Here is a 17,162-nt window from a genome sequence, read left to right on the forward strand (position 1 = left end):
GATTTTATTCCAAACCTCGTCGACAGAATAATCCCCAATAAAAATTGTGTTCTACAAGTTAAATTATAATCAAGCAATATGCTTTCCACGTAAGTGATTTGATACAGGATGGATTTAGGAAGATATGGATATATGATATTAAATATATAAACTTGGGTGGTTATCCCCAGAAAATCCACTTCCCCGAGGGTTTCCAACTATTAAAGGAAGATTTATGATGGACCAGAACCTATTATAAAAGACCTAATTCAATATTGATATAAAAGATGTATGTTAACCAACTTTAGCTAAGCGAGGGTACAAAATAAAGTTTAAATTCTGAGAAGACTAATAGACGAAGGACCGTGAATTATTATATATCATTAATTTTATGAATACAATGTATTTATAATAAATTAAATTCTCTTTTATTTCCACTTCCATATATCATCATGATGATAAGATGTTCTACTGTTGAAGCTGATAAACTGTATACAATGAGTATGGGCTATAATCTTGATGCTATGGATAAATCATTAAATTTTAAATTATAAATGTGTACTGTTTCGTTGTTCGCTTGAGAATCTTCTACTAGATATTGCCTTCTAATGATTTTCATGTCAATTTGTTGGTATGGTGTGGTTTCGCCTATGTTGTATATGATTAAAATATCTACTGATTTTAGCTACTGGCTTTTTTGTAATTCTGCATTGAAATATATATTATAATCAAGCAACCCCTTCTAAAAACAGTTTATGAAGTCTGAGCTTTTGATAATATGAACTCTTAGCTCATTATGACTGCGGTCAAGGACAACACTTCACCCATTAAAAGATTGTTTTTCGATTGCTTGTGCTACTTGTGTATCAATCTGCTGTAAAGAATCCGAGATCTTCTTTTAGTGTATATTTTTTTCCAATGATTCTAGAAAGATTATTAATTCATCTGCGGCTTGGGAGGACATACTTATTTCTATAACCAATTACTTTGCCCTTCTCAGATTCTACTCCGATGCTAAGAAATGGAGAGACTGGTGATTGGATTGGTACCTTTCAGGGGCACAAAGGTGCAGTCTGGAGTTGCTGCCTTGATAGTAATGCTCTTCGTGCTGCATCTGCATCAGCAGATTTTTCTGCGTATGTAGTCCAGCTTCCTTTAACTGTACCAATGCAGTAACTTCAAGTTTTAGCTGTTATTGTAGTTAATCGGATATAAATATAATTATGACTTAACAACCTAAATGTTGGATTGACACTTTATATGCTTTTATTAGAAGCTATAGGATATCCTAAACATCCCGCGGACCCTGTTTAATTGAAAATATAATTTTTTTACAGGAAACTGTGGGACGCGTTAACCGGAGACGTATTACATTCATTTGAACACAAACATATCGTTCGGGCATGTGCTTTTCTCAGGGGTCAGTACTCTGCTGTGATCTTTAAACAGTCTATATATGAGATGCCTTTTCTGTATGGATTGTTAAAATTATAATGAGATAATCTATTTTGCAGGACACTCACCTATTACTTACCGGTGGCTTTGAAAAAAAACTTCGGATATTTGATTTGAATAGACCGGATGCTGCTCCAAGAGAAGCAGCTGACTCTCCCGTTCAATTAGGACTGTTGCTTGGCTCCACAGTGACCAGAGCATATTAAGTTCCTGCAGTGATTCTGGGGGAGTGAGGTATGTATAGTATGCTATTTGACCTATATTAATGCTCACTGCTCTCGTGTTAAGATAATTAAGGCAAAAAACGGTCATATACTGTAAGTAATAGATCTATAAGTTCCTCTTGTCCCCGCTGGAGGACTGGTTGGTGGTTAGAACACTTGCCTTGTCTTTTATAAAGTATTATTAGGTGAAGGATTCAGCTTCTTCATCATTCTACATCCCCAGATCAGATTGAATTGAATGGACAAAATAAACATGTTCATAAATTTGGTTGTTATTTTTCTTGTCATCTCTTACTGTTTGATGTTGTTCCTGTTTTAGCAAGTCCTCTTTGATGCTAACAGGAACCTAAAATTTGTAATCGAATTAACAAAATTTTCCAGGAAACAATAAAAGTTATTCATTGATTCTGATACTGCAGAATTTTTACAACAACATGCCATTCACCTCCAAACTAATTAGTAGTAAAGATATTTGCCCGATTTCCTGTCGATAAAGCCTACTGTACTCCATTTTCATCCTCATAATGTTTAAATTATTGTACTATTAATGAAGCCTTCTTAAACACATTTATTAAACAGTTCACACACACACAACAAGCCTGCTATTATACTTCTGCAAGCAAATAAGTTTCAGTTAGTTAATTGTGAAGTGGCCTGAATTGTGATGGACCAATGTGTATTTAATCCGCTTATATTAATATAAGAAAAACAAATCAAAGTCTGAATTTTATTAGTTATATGAACCTAATTGTAGCAAATATGTCATGGATGAGTAGGTTGTGGGATGTAAGAAGTGAAAAATTGTGCGGACACTCGAGACCAAGTCATCTGTAACCAGCACAGAAGTCAGTGCCGATGGCCGCTATATAACCACTGCCGATGGCTCCACTGTCAGTTTTTGGGATGCTAATCAGTAAGAGTCTGATTCAGCCTTTTCTTTTTTCCTTGTAACCTGCAGCATCCAACAATAGTTTACCATTGTCATACTTTAACGTTCTTGTCTGCCTTGTTTGGACCATCAAATTACAGTTTTGGTTTGATTAAGAGCTATGACATGCCTTGCAATGTGGAATCAGCATCACTGGAACCAAAGAATGGTAACAAGTTTATCGCAGCTGGAGAAGACATGTGGATCCATATGTTTGATTTTCATACAGGAGAAACGATTGGTAGGTATCCTGAACCTTTCAGTCCTCATTTAGGGAATTAAGTCCATTTTGGCTCTCATCTTGTAGTTGTTCCTTGAGGCACGGGGAAATATAAGAAATATAAGTTACTAGTGCACCTAACACTGAGTGTAGCTGAGTTCTATAAAATTTTCTAGCAATTGCAAAAATATCAAAAAATTTAAACACCGCCAAATCCCCCCTTCTGCTACAATTTCTACTTCTATGAAAGTTTGAGATTGTAAAATCAAGTACATACTGTGATTTTATTAGGAGTCTTTCCCCTAGTGAATTACTTGAACCGGAATTCTGTGTTTGACATTTTAAACATTGCCACGTGTCGCTAACTCATGTACAATGTTAGGATGCAACAAGGGTCATCACGGTCCAGTGCATTGTGTAAGATTTGCACCTGAAGGGGAATCATATGCTTCGGGGTCTGAAGATGGAACCATAAGAATATGGCAGACCGTTCCGTCAGTTCATGAGCACGATACATCGCTGGCCAATGGCCCGGATGGGAAAGTAAAGGGCACTACCGATGAGGTTGCCTGGAAGGTGGGGAATATTCACATCAGTGAAGGTGGGGAGAGTAAAGAGAAGTAAAAGAAAGATAATATCCAACTAGGAACATAATGGTTGTTTGAGTATAATCTTTGTGATCTAGAAATGGGAACTGTTCTTTCTTTGTTTTTCTTGATACTCGTAATTTAAGTTTTTGATAGACATACGTACCTAATACCCTGTACTCGGCGGATAGATATGAAAGAAATTGACAAATGAAGCTATATTATAGTTCTCGAACGTGCAGGGAATACGTTGTGTCGTGCGTCGCAGGAAATGAGATATGAGTTTGCCTTGTTTACAGATTGAAAATGATCAAATTAAAGCATCACGAGATAGAAGTTTATACCTGATTGAACGTTGAGTTGCAGGAAGTATTGATTTATTCACAGCGAGCCTAGTTTATACCTTCTATTTTGTACGTCCAATAGTTGCGGTCGCGGATACTAATTTGTAAGGTTATAAGCCTATATTTGTCACACAAAAAAAAAGTTGCAGGGAATATGATATCACTTCTGACTTTGGAGAGTGTTAAAAAAACTAGATTTCAATTATTACATCAAATAATAAAAAATTCAAATTCAAAAGGTGTTTATAGTCAAATACAAGTAGTGTGGCTTCACTTGGAACATTATCAAATACAAATTGTATGTGTGCTGTTTTAAGGTCCAAGTTTCCAATGTAGTCAAACATGGAACATTTACCATAATTACACCAACTTTAGCGCAATATTCATCGGCACACTTGATAAACCCAAAATTACGATAATAATGTGTAATGGACAACACACACATGAAACTTACTCCTTCACTATTTCTGCACACGTCTCAAAATGCTTTGACCGGCTCATAAAAATTATTATTTTTTAAAATTTTATTTTTTAAATAAAAATATAATTTATACTAAAATTCACAAAAATATTTATTTTAAAATACTTAATATGACTATATGATCAAGCAACTTTAAACTAGGTGTAGTCAAACAAAAATATGTAAACGGTCTTTCTAATATGTGCCCAATGACACATAATAAGTACTAAATTTTATGAGTTTGATGCATTTTTATTGGTGGAGTTATTGTAAATGCAGGGTCCATCAATATTTATGATTAGAGGACCAATCAAAATGCACCAAACTCATTAGAATTAGTGCTTATTATATGCCCTTGGGCACACATTAGAAACACGACAGATAAATATAAGAAAGCCCGGAGAATGTCAAACGCCGTTTATGTACTGGTTATAGAATGATTTAAAGCTTGATAAAAAAGAATAATTTAAAGTTGAAAATTAATATCATTATTCACATATATAGTTTAATAATTACATTTTTATTTTACACTTTGAACACTTCCTTATAAATTAAAAAATTTAATAAAATTATCCAAACAAATGACAATCATTTAATAGAGTCAAAAACAAAACAAAAAAATTATATTTTTATTTGTTTTGGAAAGAAAAAGTAATACAAACCGACATTTTATAATTTTAAGGTAAGGCGACTATAAAAAGAGGCGTGTGAGGAGTAAAAAGGAAAGAAAAAACAGGGAGAGAAAATGTCGGGGAAAGGAGCCAAGGGATTGGTATCAGCAGCGGGCAAAGCTCCTTCTTCCAAAACCCTCAACAAAGACAAGAAGAAAGCCACCACTCGTTCTGTTCGTGCTGGTCTTCAGGTCATCTCTCTCTCTCTCTCTCTCTCTCTCTGTCTCTCTCCCTCCCTCTCTGTCTCTCTCTCTCTCTCTCTCTCCTCTCACTCTCTGTCTCTCTGTCTCTCTCTCTCTCTCTCTCTCTCCCTCTCTCTCCCTCCCTCTCTCTGTCTCTCTCCCTCCTCTCTCTCTCTCCCCTCACTCTCTGTCTCTCTCTCTTGCTCCCTCTCTCTCCGTTATTTGAAATTTGGGGTTAATCATTTTCGTTCTGAATTTTGTGTGGATTAATTCTAATCACTTAATTCATTGTATCTTACCCTGATTCTGTGACAGTAAAATAGACGATTTAGATTTAATTTATCCCGAAATGGTCTCTTTATTTTTCATTTGTTGCTGTTTTTTGTTTGCGTGATCATCTTGACATTGTGTAGTGTATTTATTCTTTCTATACATTTTTTGAGTTGATACTCTTTAATTCAGCAGTATAGAGATGTTCATATAGTTGCGAAATAAAACTAAACCAAACTAAACAAGATGTTCCAGGTTTGTCTTGCCCAGGGACATTGGATAGACTGCTTCCGATTTTTCCAACTTATGATCTAGTGGATAACTGTTGACACTTAATCATTGTTGAGCATGACCTTGGTTGTAAACTAATTGATATCAATTTCTTGCTATATATACTATCATTAATAATATCTGGATTGTTGTCGAATGATAACCACACTGAACCTCCTTTCAGTGGAAGTGTATATTCTCCCTACTCTGCTAGGTGGTGTACCAGATAATTTGTTTTCCAGTTTTTAAATGGAATCAGTTGACATATCTATTACATGTACGTGTAGGCAAAATCGACATTGTATAGTGGGTTACTTTTTGATTTTTGATCCATTTATTGATTGTTTAATGTAAGGAGCATAACATTTTGCATTGTACTATCCTTTAGTTTAAGGGGTATTAGTCGTCTTGGATATGTTTTATTGATAATGTTGTGTGATTGTTTCGTAATATTGTCAATAATCAAGAATAAAGCATATGTTGTTCATCTCAGAAACTATTACTGTTCTCTCTGGCTCTCATTTCTAGATGTTATTCGTTTGTTTATTGCAGTTTCCAGTGGGTCGTATTCACAGGCTTTTGAAGACGAGGGTTTCTGCAAATGGAAGGGTTGGAGCAACAGCTGCAGTTTATACAGCAGCAATACTGGAGTATCTGACTGCAGAAGTGCTGGAGTTGGCAGGTAATGCAAGCAAGGATCTAAAGGTTAAACGTATAACCCCGAGACACTTGCAGCTTGCTATTCGGGGAGATGAAGAACTCGACACTCTCATTAAGGGAACCATAGCCGGTGGAGGAGTTATTCCTCACATCCATAAGTCGCTTATCAACAAGTCTTCCAAGGAGTAAGATGAACCGCAGAGTTTCTACTCGTGGAGACTGAAAAAGAATTTAAAGAAACACAATGCAAAAACTCGATACATGCAGTGTCCATCTGTTTCTTTGTTTTGAGTCGAACAACCTTTACAGTGGCGTATGACTTTAAACATCAGTTTCTCTTGTCTGAAATGTTATGAACCTCAATTTTGTTTGCTGTTTGTCTTTTGAGTCTTGTTCTTGTGACATTTTTGTGTTTAAGCCTTCTAATATGATCTGTGCTTGGTGTGTGACTCCGTTTGTTTGGAAATTTCGGGGACAGGAAATGATATGGTTCCGTTTTTCTGTTTTTCTTCCCCTAATCGGCGATCATGAGCTTTTTTAGCCGGAGCACCGGAGGGATTGGATAGTAAAGTCCAATCTCTGATTCTTATAATCTCAAATATAGTACTTTTATAGATAAGTGTGTTTAATTAAGTTATAAGTCAAGTATTAATAAAGTAAAGCCTAGAAACGAGAAGTTAGTCATTAGTGTTTTGGAGTTTCAGCTTGAACTCAATTTCGTCCATGTGTTTACTTTTTGTAACTAGCAAGTATTTGTAATCCGGGTTAAAATTTTATTATTAGCTGTATCTTTCATTTTTACCATTTTCATTCTTAACGTTAGAAGTCAATTGGATGAACAAATTGCAAAATGCAGAAATGTTTCTTTCTCCGAGTAATTAGAGTTATACGTCTTATAAATAATTATCTTTAATAACTCTTGGCGATTAGCGAGAATCGAACCCAGAATGTGGAATGAAAAATATAAGATTGTACCGATTAAAAAAATACTCCCTTTTGATGTATACAGTTTTTTCATTTTAAGGTGAATATAAAATATATATTAAATTTTAAATAACAAGTTTTTCTTGGACACAAAAAAGTTTAAAATATTATTTATGAAATTATATTTTTTAAAAGTATTAAAATACGTTCCCAGCCCCGGCACGCAAATTTACAGGGGGGGTATACAAGTAATTGGGCATCTTATCGTACCAAAACCAGTCAGATTGTTGTTTGCACGGATTTTTAGATAGTGTTTGTGTACTGTATATTTTTACAACTGATTTGAGCGGCTGACAGATTCTCTGAATCTTCATTATGCCCCATTATGCACTCCTGACCTCTTAAAAAGAAGCCTAATTAAAGAGAACAATACAATAATTATTAAATATAAAGAAATATGTAGTATCTTCTCTTAATACTCTAAATTCAATCACATCACCATTCACCAGCAGCAGCAAGAAGATGTAATACATGTTAAAAAGTAGAAACAAGGAGATATAATAGAAGATAACACACTTTGGTTTGTAGAAAACATGCCTGACTGAGCGCTTTCATTACCAACTTGAATATAATGTACAAAGATGTTGATCCACGACATGAGTGGTTAACAACAGGACTTTCTGAGCACACTAAAAGTTACTAGACCTCACCAACAACAAGGCAGAGGGAAGATACAGAAAACATACATGAAAGAGTTCTATGACATCCTGCGGAGGCTACTGGTATGGCTCGAAACTAGTCAAAAAAACAACTGAAAGAAGAGGACTTCTTTTGAGAGTGAACTACAGGCTGGGGGAAGGGCAAAAGGAAAACCCCAATCCCAAACCCCACAAATAAACCTATTTGTACTTAATAACAAATGGTCCTACAAGTTTTGTAAATCTCGTATTCTTAAGAGTCTGCTTATAAAGGGTGATAAGGCTGCGAGCAACGCCTTTGGACACTCTTCATGCGGAAGATGGCCACAACCAGATATTGCTACAGTCTCTGCAATGCAACAGGTCAGTTCACGGTCAGATATGTTAATCTTATAAATTATACCTAATTAACAAATTCTTTGCACACATCACATCAAGGATAAAACATAATGACATTATCTGTCCAAAATATAACAGCTTTAAACCTTTGCACTCATTACATCAAGGATAAAACAGCTGTTTCTTGAATTAATACACATTTATTTTCTATCGAGGATTTTCTAACTTTACCAGTTTAAATAAGTACCAGCTCAATAACTCCAGGTTCCGAATAAAAACTAAACTGGTCAATACACTATAATACTAAATAAATGATACTCATTTAAAGGTTTTTATGTCCCAACTATAACGTATCATTTCACTTTAGTAGTTAGTACCGAGACTTAATTCACATGCTACCTCGTGATTCATGAAGTAAAGTATAGTGCAATACTTACAGAATTTACAAATTTCGAGCCATAGTTTGAACCAGTATTTAAAGAGACAACAGCATCTTCAGCTCCTGCGATAAATAAAACTGGGATATCTTGAACTGCTGCTACTAAAGATGCTGCATCTTTCGGGGAGAGAACTGTTTCAAATGATAGTCTAAGTATCTCATGGAGTGCTTCAACCCAGCCTTCTACATACAAAGGGGCCTGAATATAAATAATACCAACTCAGCAACGGTGAGATTTAACAATGCTGATCTAGAGGATGGTAATGTCTACAAGTACCAATTACAAAAGATGTCACGTTGGATGATAGATGAATAAACAGGAAAAAGAAAAAAACAGGGCCATTTGTTTCTGTAGTTATTCACCACTTTCTATTAGCCAACATTTTTTGACCGATTGTACGTAATTAAACCAAATCACATATTCCCCTGTATTTAATTGTAAAGCGAATATCAGCCTACCTTAGTCCATAAACAAAACATCGTTTTAAAATAGCAGAAGTGAGTAATGCTAATTCAACTGGAGATAGAAATAGGTCTTAAACCATGATTTGGTGGTATTGTTGGAGCAAAGTCGCAAATACTTGTGTTGGCAATCACCAAGATTGTAACATTACAAACCGCATTCACATGTCCTATACAAAACCCATTACCAACCTATATAGAGTATCTTCATTATAAAATCTAATGATCCAATAACAGTATACTCTTCATATTACATAGTTTCCTGCTGTTATAAGCTGGTAAACTTTTTCAAATAGAAATTTTTACTAGTTTGAACAAGTTTTCAAGAGAAAGAGATAAAAGCTGAAACTTTACTAAACCAATGGCGTGTCACACTTATAAATAATTAGCCATATAAAGAATTTGCTCATGTAGTGTTCTAACAAGGTGAAGGTGAAGAGACTTTTTTTAAAATTCGTGCTTTACATGTATGTGGCAAGGGGACATTTCATTGAGACTTTTGAACAAAAAGGATTTTGACAGAGTAGCAGATGGCAGACAGTCAAAGTACCAATAGAAATAGAGCAGGCATTTTAGTGTTTCATGTCTGTTAAGCAGGGAAATAGCCTTAATATATACAGACATTGCTTACTTTATAGAGACTTGTGATTTCTGTTGTTAACTTGGTAGCATCATACCAAGCACGCCGATTGCCTACTTGTGTGATCTCTGCCCGAAGTAGACTTACAAGGTTTCTTTTCAGTGCAGTTCCCAAAATTATTCTAGCAAAGCCAGGAACAACTTCTCTTGACAAGCTTACATTCAGTAATACCAACCCCTTGATTTCAACCTGCATTACAATCATCAGTACGCTTACATAGATGGATGAGGTTATCACAGTACATATATGATGAAATGCGGGTTAGATACTAATTGACATGTAAATACAATTAAACATAGATCTAGCTTTAGTTTATTTCTTTTAAAGAATCATGAACATGCACAAAGATTAGAAATACAGTGTTCTCATTTATCCAAAGTGCGAGCTCCTCACATTGACAGAGGTTGCAGAGACATCACTTTCTGTGCAGCTTTCATTGCAAGCAGGCCTCCATCATCATGACCAACAAGAACAACAGAAGAAAACCCCATCTCCGAACAAAAATTTAGAAGCAGGTCAACCTGGAAACATATGTTATCGCAAAGATGTTCAGATAAGGGTTGTCATGGAGAATAATACAGTGTAAATTGGGTATAACAAAAAGGGCATACAACTACGTTGATGATGGGAATTAAAATATTACATGCAGAAAACCACAATGAACATAACTGCAGATGGACGGTTCCTATTTTATACATGAGAAATGAATGGCTAAGAAGACAATAATGAAACCTCAGTTTACTTGAGCAACATTCATAATAGTAATTTGATCAAACTCAATGTGCAAGAAAAATGATAATATATCCTGCAGGCAATAACCTGAGTTTCAAGCTTGTAAGGATTAGGCAGCTGATTATCTTCCCAGTCCTGTTTCTGTGGCCTAGATGTTAATCCCCATCCAGGACGATCAAAAGCGGCAACTGTGCAGCCAACCTGCCGAGCCAACACATCCATTACATGCCTCCATGAGAAGATACCCCCTCCAAATCCATGCACTAGAACAATGCCAAAATGACTAATTGTACTCGAATCTTCCACCACAGGAGAATGATGTCCACTCACATCCTCAAAATCACCAGTTTCATCCAAGCTCAACATTGGAATATCTTCTGATTGTCTAGAATAAGTTGATCGATCTAATAGTGGTGTATGGAGCGAGGAGGAATTAAAGTGGCTGCTAAAGCTCCTTTGAAGATGATACTTACTTTTGGATATACATTTAGTGAAGGCCTATTAAGAAAGGTTGAAGAAGACAAGGAACGAGAAGGGGCACCAGATAAGCTAAGCTTGTAGTGTACGTTAAGCCCTTGGGTCATCATAAATAAGCTGTCAGTATCTGCTAATAACCGAACTGGAATTTCCTCATGATCACAAGTAACCCCCCCAGGCCTTCTATTCAACTCACTATCACTTCTTAGTGTCTTCCCTGCAATGGGAGTGGGTGATCTTGGAACTTTCTGATAACCAGAAAATGATATTTTGCATGAAAGAATCTGTTATCATTAAAAAGATTCATCAGAAAACAGAGGTCATAAAGTGGTATTCGACTATTCGAGGCACTTAATATATAAGACGCTAAAGCATAATTATTTGTAATTTAATGGTCAGGAGCTAAAGTGTGATTCAAATTTCCTTCATGAATATAGTGATATAAGAAGCGATGTTTTCAACTTTACTTAGAAAAAGAAGTATTATAAGCTTACAGATTCTGGATCAACTCGATGCAACATTAATTTCCTCCTTGCTCTGCAGCTTGTGCGATAAGCAACAACAATGTGCCCTAAAGCAAAGACCACGGAGGAGAGAAATAACACAGGCATTCCCCATGACTTCTTTAAATGTAGTTTCCGCTTTGTCAGAGACAAGGAAGCTTCAGCCTCAATTTGAGAATTGACAGAAAAAACACAAGCCTTAACCGAAAGAAGTAGTATCGAAGCAATGGAAGACATCGTAACAGTTCCTAAATAAGGCCCGTGTGAGAGAGCAGGTCCATCACACATATAATACACACCTGAACCATATAAAGATAAAACAATTAGGGCTTTATCATAGACTGCAGCATTCACCAGTCTCCACCTATATGCAGTTTTAAGAACTCCATTAATTGATTTAGTAAGTAAATCCAAAATCTCCTTTCAAATATGTGCAAGAGCATAACTCATCTCCTGTTACATTTAGGTGTTAATTCAATTCAATATATTATTAACCCACCTAATGCAATTATAAATTTCATGCAAATCAAATTAACCACCATAACAAACAGATTGGACAACATAAAAATCTAGATTCGCGACGGAGCTAACATGTACCAATTACATAATCCACATTCACTACAATGCTGCATTTATTCTTTAATCAAACAAAATTGTGCACAGAACATACAAAAACAATACAATGTTGCATATAAACAAAACATCTAATGAAAGAGGGAGGGAGAGAGAGAGGGGGGGAGAGGGGAGAGAGAGAGGGGAAGGGAGGGAGAGAGAGAGAGAGAGAGAGAGAGAGAGGTGGGGGAGGGAGAGAGAGAGAGAGAGAGAGAGAGAGAGATTTTGCACAAAACATACAACAACAATACAATGTAGCATTAAAAAACAAAACATATAATGGGAGAGAGAGAGAGAGAGGGAGAGAGAGGGAGAGAGAGGGGGAGAGAGAGGAGAGAGAGAGAGAGAGAGGACATACTGGTGATAAGGAGAGATCTGATAACGGAAACGAGGGGAATATCAATCAAGGAAGAATTGAAAGCGTAACGATGAAGATGAGATCGAAAGGAATGACAAGTAACACAAGTAAAACTAGAAATCAAAAGAGCAGGAAACAATACATCTCCAATTGCAACTAACAAAGGTAAACACAAAACCAAAAGCGAAACCACCATTGCAATCATAAAATATATAGTACGAGCTATTCGTCTCATTTTCTCCACCATTCCTTTACTACTCGCCGCCATTCTTATCCTCTTTCTTCTCCCCCAAAACAAAACAAATGATCCCCAAACCACCGAAATTACACTTAATAACTTAATATCAACAACAAATAGTGATGATGAAGATTGAGATGAAGTTTAATTCAATTAGTCATGTAAAATGTATGTATATGTGTATGTATATGTGAATAGATCGGAGAAGACGAATCGAGAAACACTAGCCGATGGAGCGGTAACTCATTGGCCATCATGATGACGTGGTGGCCGAGTCTCCGCTTTTAATGAAGATAAAATTACAGAACGTGTGTAATTTGAATTTGAATTATGATGACGCCATGGCTAGGGTTTCAAGAAGAGCTTGAAATTGAGGCGTAATGGTTGATTTCAATTAGAGAGATTTTTTCTCCAACTCTCTCTCTCTATCTCTCTCTCTCCTCTTCTCTTCCTTTCCTCTCTCTCTCTATCTCTCTCTCTCGCTGGTTTTGTATGTATATGTGTTTGGGCGAGAGAGATTACTGTATTTTTTGGTTAATTAATCACTCTGCTTTTTTGCATGCCTGGCAGCTTTTGTTTCTCTCTCCTCTCTCTCCCTCTCTCTCTAGAGTCTACCGTTCTATCCCTCCTCGTTGTTCCGTTGATCCTTTTTCGTGTTTTCTATTTTTATCTCGCGATAAATAATGGGATTTTCTGTTTTGACCGTTTGCGGGTAACGTTACTTTTTATACTTTTATTTTGTTTGTGATGCTTTTTTGGCTTAAATAAAAGATTATCATTAGAGTGTTACTTTTTTTTTTTTTTTTTATCGTAGGTAACCCGTAGCCGTTATCCTTCGGGTGCGCACTGGGTAAACTCTACGGGCTCACGCAATAGCCTGCAAACCACGTGAACCAAGGTAAAACTTTTTTAATCTTCATAGTTTACGATTTTTAATGTAAAATAATTACGAGCAAAGAAAAAGAGTTATATAAAAATCATTGCTTCATTGGTCATTGTGGAAATCATATACATTTTGTAATCAAATGAATAATTTCAGAAAAAATGTTTTTTTTCAAATCATTACCAAGCATGTAAATATAGAATATTCATTTCGAATCATTACGAGACTTGTAAATATAGTCTAGCACATGTTCAGATCATTTATTTTTTACATATCTGAATTTATAGTATAACACATGTTTAGATCATTTATTTTTTACACATCCAGATTCCTAACTTTCGACGATGCTGAGTTTCTTAAGATAGTTTAGAAAATTATGAATGAAAATCATATGACAACCGGTTTGACATAATTTATTTAGAGCATTAATTTGATAGATTTTGCATTATTCATTTATTTCATTTATATATGTCGAGATAAACAGTTTATTAATAAAGTGTTGTTAGAGCAATTCCAACAAGTTCCTTAAACTTTATGTAAAAATAATATAATTTAAATGCCTCATAATTATTTAGGATTCAAAATTTATTATCATCTCCAACAACATCTTTATCCCACCTCTTAACTTATATTTTATTAATAAATGTACTTATTATATTGGAAAAGAGATATATGATGTTAATAAAAAAATTGAACATAATTCATGTATGTGAGTAATGAAGGACAAGAGGAAAGAACAGAGACTCCTAAAAGAGAGGAGGACAAATTGGTTGCCAGGTGTTTGAGTAAGAGTTAGGAGGATGTTGGAGCTTATTTTTCCAAACTTTTTCTCAAAATTTAACTTAGGAGCTTGAAATGAGGAGTTGTTAGAAATGCTATTAGAGCAAATCCAGTATCTTAACAAGTTCGTTATAAATATTGTAAAATATTAACTCTTAGTGATTTAAGACGTGATTTTGAATTTGAACTCTAACAATGATCCTTATTTTCATTCATTATTATAATAATAATAATAATTTTGAATGAGATATGAAAGAAAGATAGAGAAAAAAACTTAAAAGAAGAGAGAGAAATCAAATTTTTATTGACAAAAATAAAATAAGGGATAAATTGTGATTCATTAAAGACCACTAATACACTGTTGAAGTGTATTTTTTTGTCACATTTCTTATATTTGAAGTTAAGAGCATGTTTAAGGGAGTTGTTGGACTTGCTCTTACAGTGATTAAGTTTACGTCTCTCTACAAAAATTATGAATTCGACTTCTAATATATACGTTTGTGATTAGTTATAAAAAAATCGAGCAGTGTAAACAGAGGAGGATTTAGTAAGGAGTCCCCCACAAAATAAAATTTTGCCATTTTTATCATTTCAATTTCTGAAAATATTTAAAAGCGCCCCTATAATTCAAAAATATAAAAATTTATTCATAAAATACAGTCAGTATCCCCGGGGAATATAATTTCTCGATCCGTCCTTGACCAAGTTCCGAACTCGCATTCCAACAGGCAAAAGGAGTGAAAGAAAACAGGGAAAAGGTAAAAAAAGAGTGAAAATAGGAACCCCACAAAAAGAGGGGTTGAGTATGGACAAACCAACGGCAAATAAATATGGTGAATATATTTAGGGAACGCCGCCCCAGAACGTGACCGTTAATTTCATCAAAGTGGGACTACAAAACCCCACAAGGAGGTCGTGCTCCGCATCTTTAAGTCCCTTCAAAACGGTGAAAGAATATTACTATGTGCCTCACACCCAGCCGCGCAGGGGACAAGTACCCTTTAGGGTGATTTCACATTTTTATGCTTAGGAGTCCGGTTTGCTTCTAGATTTTTGTGTTTTTTTAATATTGATAAAATATTAATTTAAAATTGTTGTAAGTATTTTTCTAACATTTTGAGATTCTGAAGTGATCGCTTAGAGCAACTCCCACAGATTAGCTATATTTGATCCTGAACTAAAATTCTAGGAATTTTGCAGAAATTTGAATTTAAACGTTATGTTTATTCCTTAAAAAGTTAGCATTTTTCTCTCATGGCTTATTTATAAGAAATCACCAGTTATTTCTTATCTTGTTTTTAATAATAATAAATTCATTTCTCTTTTTTCTCCGTTTCAAATGCATAACTAGAGTTTAAATATAATAATAAAATATTAATAGGATACATGTATAAGAAATGTTGTTAGGGTTGAATTACAATAAAATATCTTAAAATACTATGATCCATTTTTATAATAATAATTTTGATGAATATGTTATGACTCTATTGGAGTGCTCGTACTCAACAAATTAGTAGTATCAACTTAAGATCTTAGAGTTTCGCGTTCATTAGAATATCTCCAATGTACTTGCAAATTTGCAATGATGCAACATTTGTGACGCAAATACGGTTGCGTAGGGATGAGTATCGGGCCGGTTGCACGGATTAGAGAGGTAAATCATCTGACCTGATTTTTTTTGATTTTTTAATTATTCTAATCATATTCATAACCGTAACAGTTACTTAAAAATCATAATCACCCAAATTATAATGGTTCGGATTAGGTGATTTCCGCTCAAATTGTTAAGAAAATATATGCATATGTGTACTCGGGAAAAAAATGAGCTAATAAATTACCAATTAGATCAAATTTATTATTGAAACTTTTTACACCCCTCTAAATAGCTAAAATACATACTTGTACTAAATGTGTATATATTGCACGTTACTATTTTACTATATCCTATTCGTTTATATATCAAATAAGGGGATAATTTGCTCGCACGAATTGACTCAATTGTTTAAAAGGAAATAAGTTTTCTCTTGGTCACAGGTCGAATCTCACTATAGAAAAATTTATAATTATACTTCCTGAACTAGAGTATGTCGCTTAAGTGCGATTTATTTTGGTTAAAATGGTTTGCAGACTATTACGTGAGTCCGTGGGATTTACTCAGTACGCATCCAAAAACAAGCGGCCGGGGATATTCTACGATACAAACAAAATATGGGGACAATTTGGTCATCGCCTATTAGAGGTGCTCTTAACAAACCAGTAATGTTTTCTTTCTTGAGGGGCTATTGTACCAATATTCTATCTTTTATTTATTACTACTCTTATTTTCTTTAATATATGAAACTTGATTTTTTCACATATAATTTTAAGAATTTTGATCGCATATTTAAAATTATTATAATTCAATTTATTTTATTATTTTTAATTTAATAAGAAATTTCAATAAATACAATTATAACTACGTAATTAAAATTCCTAAACATATGCAAGCGCACTGAAATGTCAAACATCAAATATTAAAAACGGGAGTAGAGATTAGGGAAAATTGATAAAATTAAATGTAGACTTTGTAGGATATCTCTACTATAATATTAAAGACGAAACATTAAAGGTCTGGTTGTTGATATTTGATCATTCAATCTTGAGTCCTCCGATCAAATTGATGAAAGCTAATAAATATAATTTTAAAAATTATTATTCACGTGATATAAGATCGAATAATACAAGTAACATATTATTAAAATTATAATTTATAATAAATAATGATAAAAATGACGATACATCACATTATATAGTAGTTAGTAGTATTAAAAAACATTATTCCATAGAC

General features: G+C 34.4%; 1 protein-coding gene and 2 pseudogenes across 1 annotated transcript; 2 read left to right on the top strand and 1 right to left on the bottom strand.

The window, feature by feature from the left end:
• The first annotated feature begins 2,417 nt into the window (after positions 1-2,417).
• On the top strand, positions 2,418-3,519 carry LOC141700115 (uncharacterized; annotated as a pseudogene).
• Positions 3,520-4,920: 1,401 nt separating this feature from the next.
• On the top strand, positions 4,921-6,470 carry LOC141700116 (putative histone H2A variant 3). The gene is made up of 2 exons (XM_074503890.1): positions 4,921-5,059; positions 6,143-6,470. The coding sequence occupies exons 1-2, from the start codon at positions 4,943-4,945 to the stop codon at positions 6,437-6,439; spliced, it is 414 nt and encodes a 137-aa protein (XP_074359991.1). The 5' UTR covers positions 4,921-4,942; the 3' UTR covers positions 6,440-6,470.
• Positions 6,471-7,750: 1,280 nt separating this feature from the next.
• LOC141700118 (uncharacterized) lies at positions 7,751-12,727 on the bottom strand (annotated as a pseudogene).
• Positions 12,728-17,162: the final 4,435 nt, after the last annotated feature.

Source organism: Apium graveolens, unplaced genomic scaffold, assembly GCF_009905375.1.
Source record: "Apium graveolens cultivar Ventura unplaced genomic scaffold, ASM990537v1 ctg1791, whole genome shotgun sequence".
Lineage (NCBI taxonomy): Eukaryota > Viridiplantae > Streptophyta > Magnoliopsida > Apiales > Apiaceae > Apium > Apium graveolens.

Bases quoted from the DNA above. Each gene is read 5' to 3' on its own strand.
- LOC141700116 (XM_074503890.1), top strand. From the start codon at position 4,943: ATGTCGGGGAAAGGAGCCAAGGGATTGGTATCAGCAGCGGGCAAAGCT. The intron at 5,060-6,142 runs GTCATCTCTCTC...TGTTTATTGCAG, and splicing joins CTGTTCGTGCTGGTCTTCAG to TTTCCAGTGGGTCGTATTCA.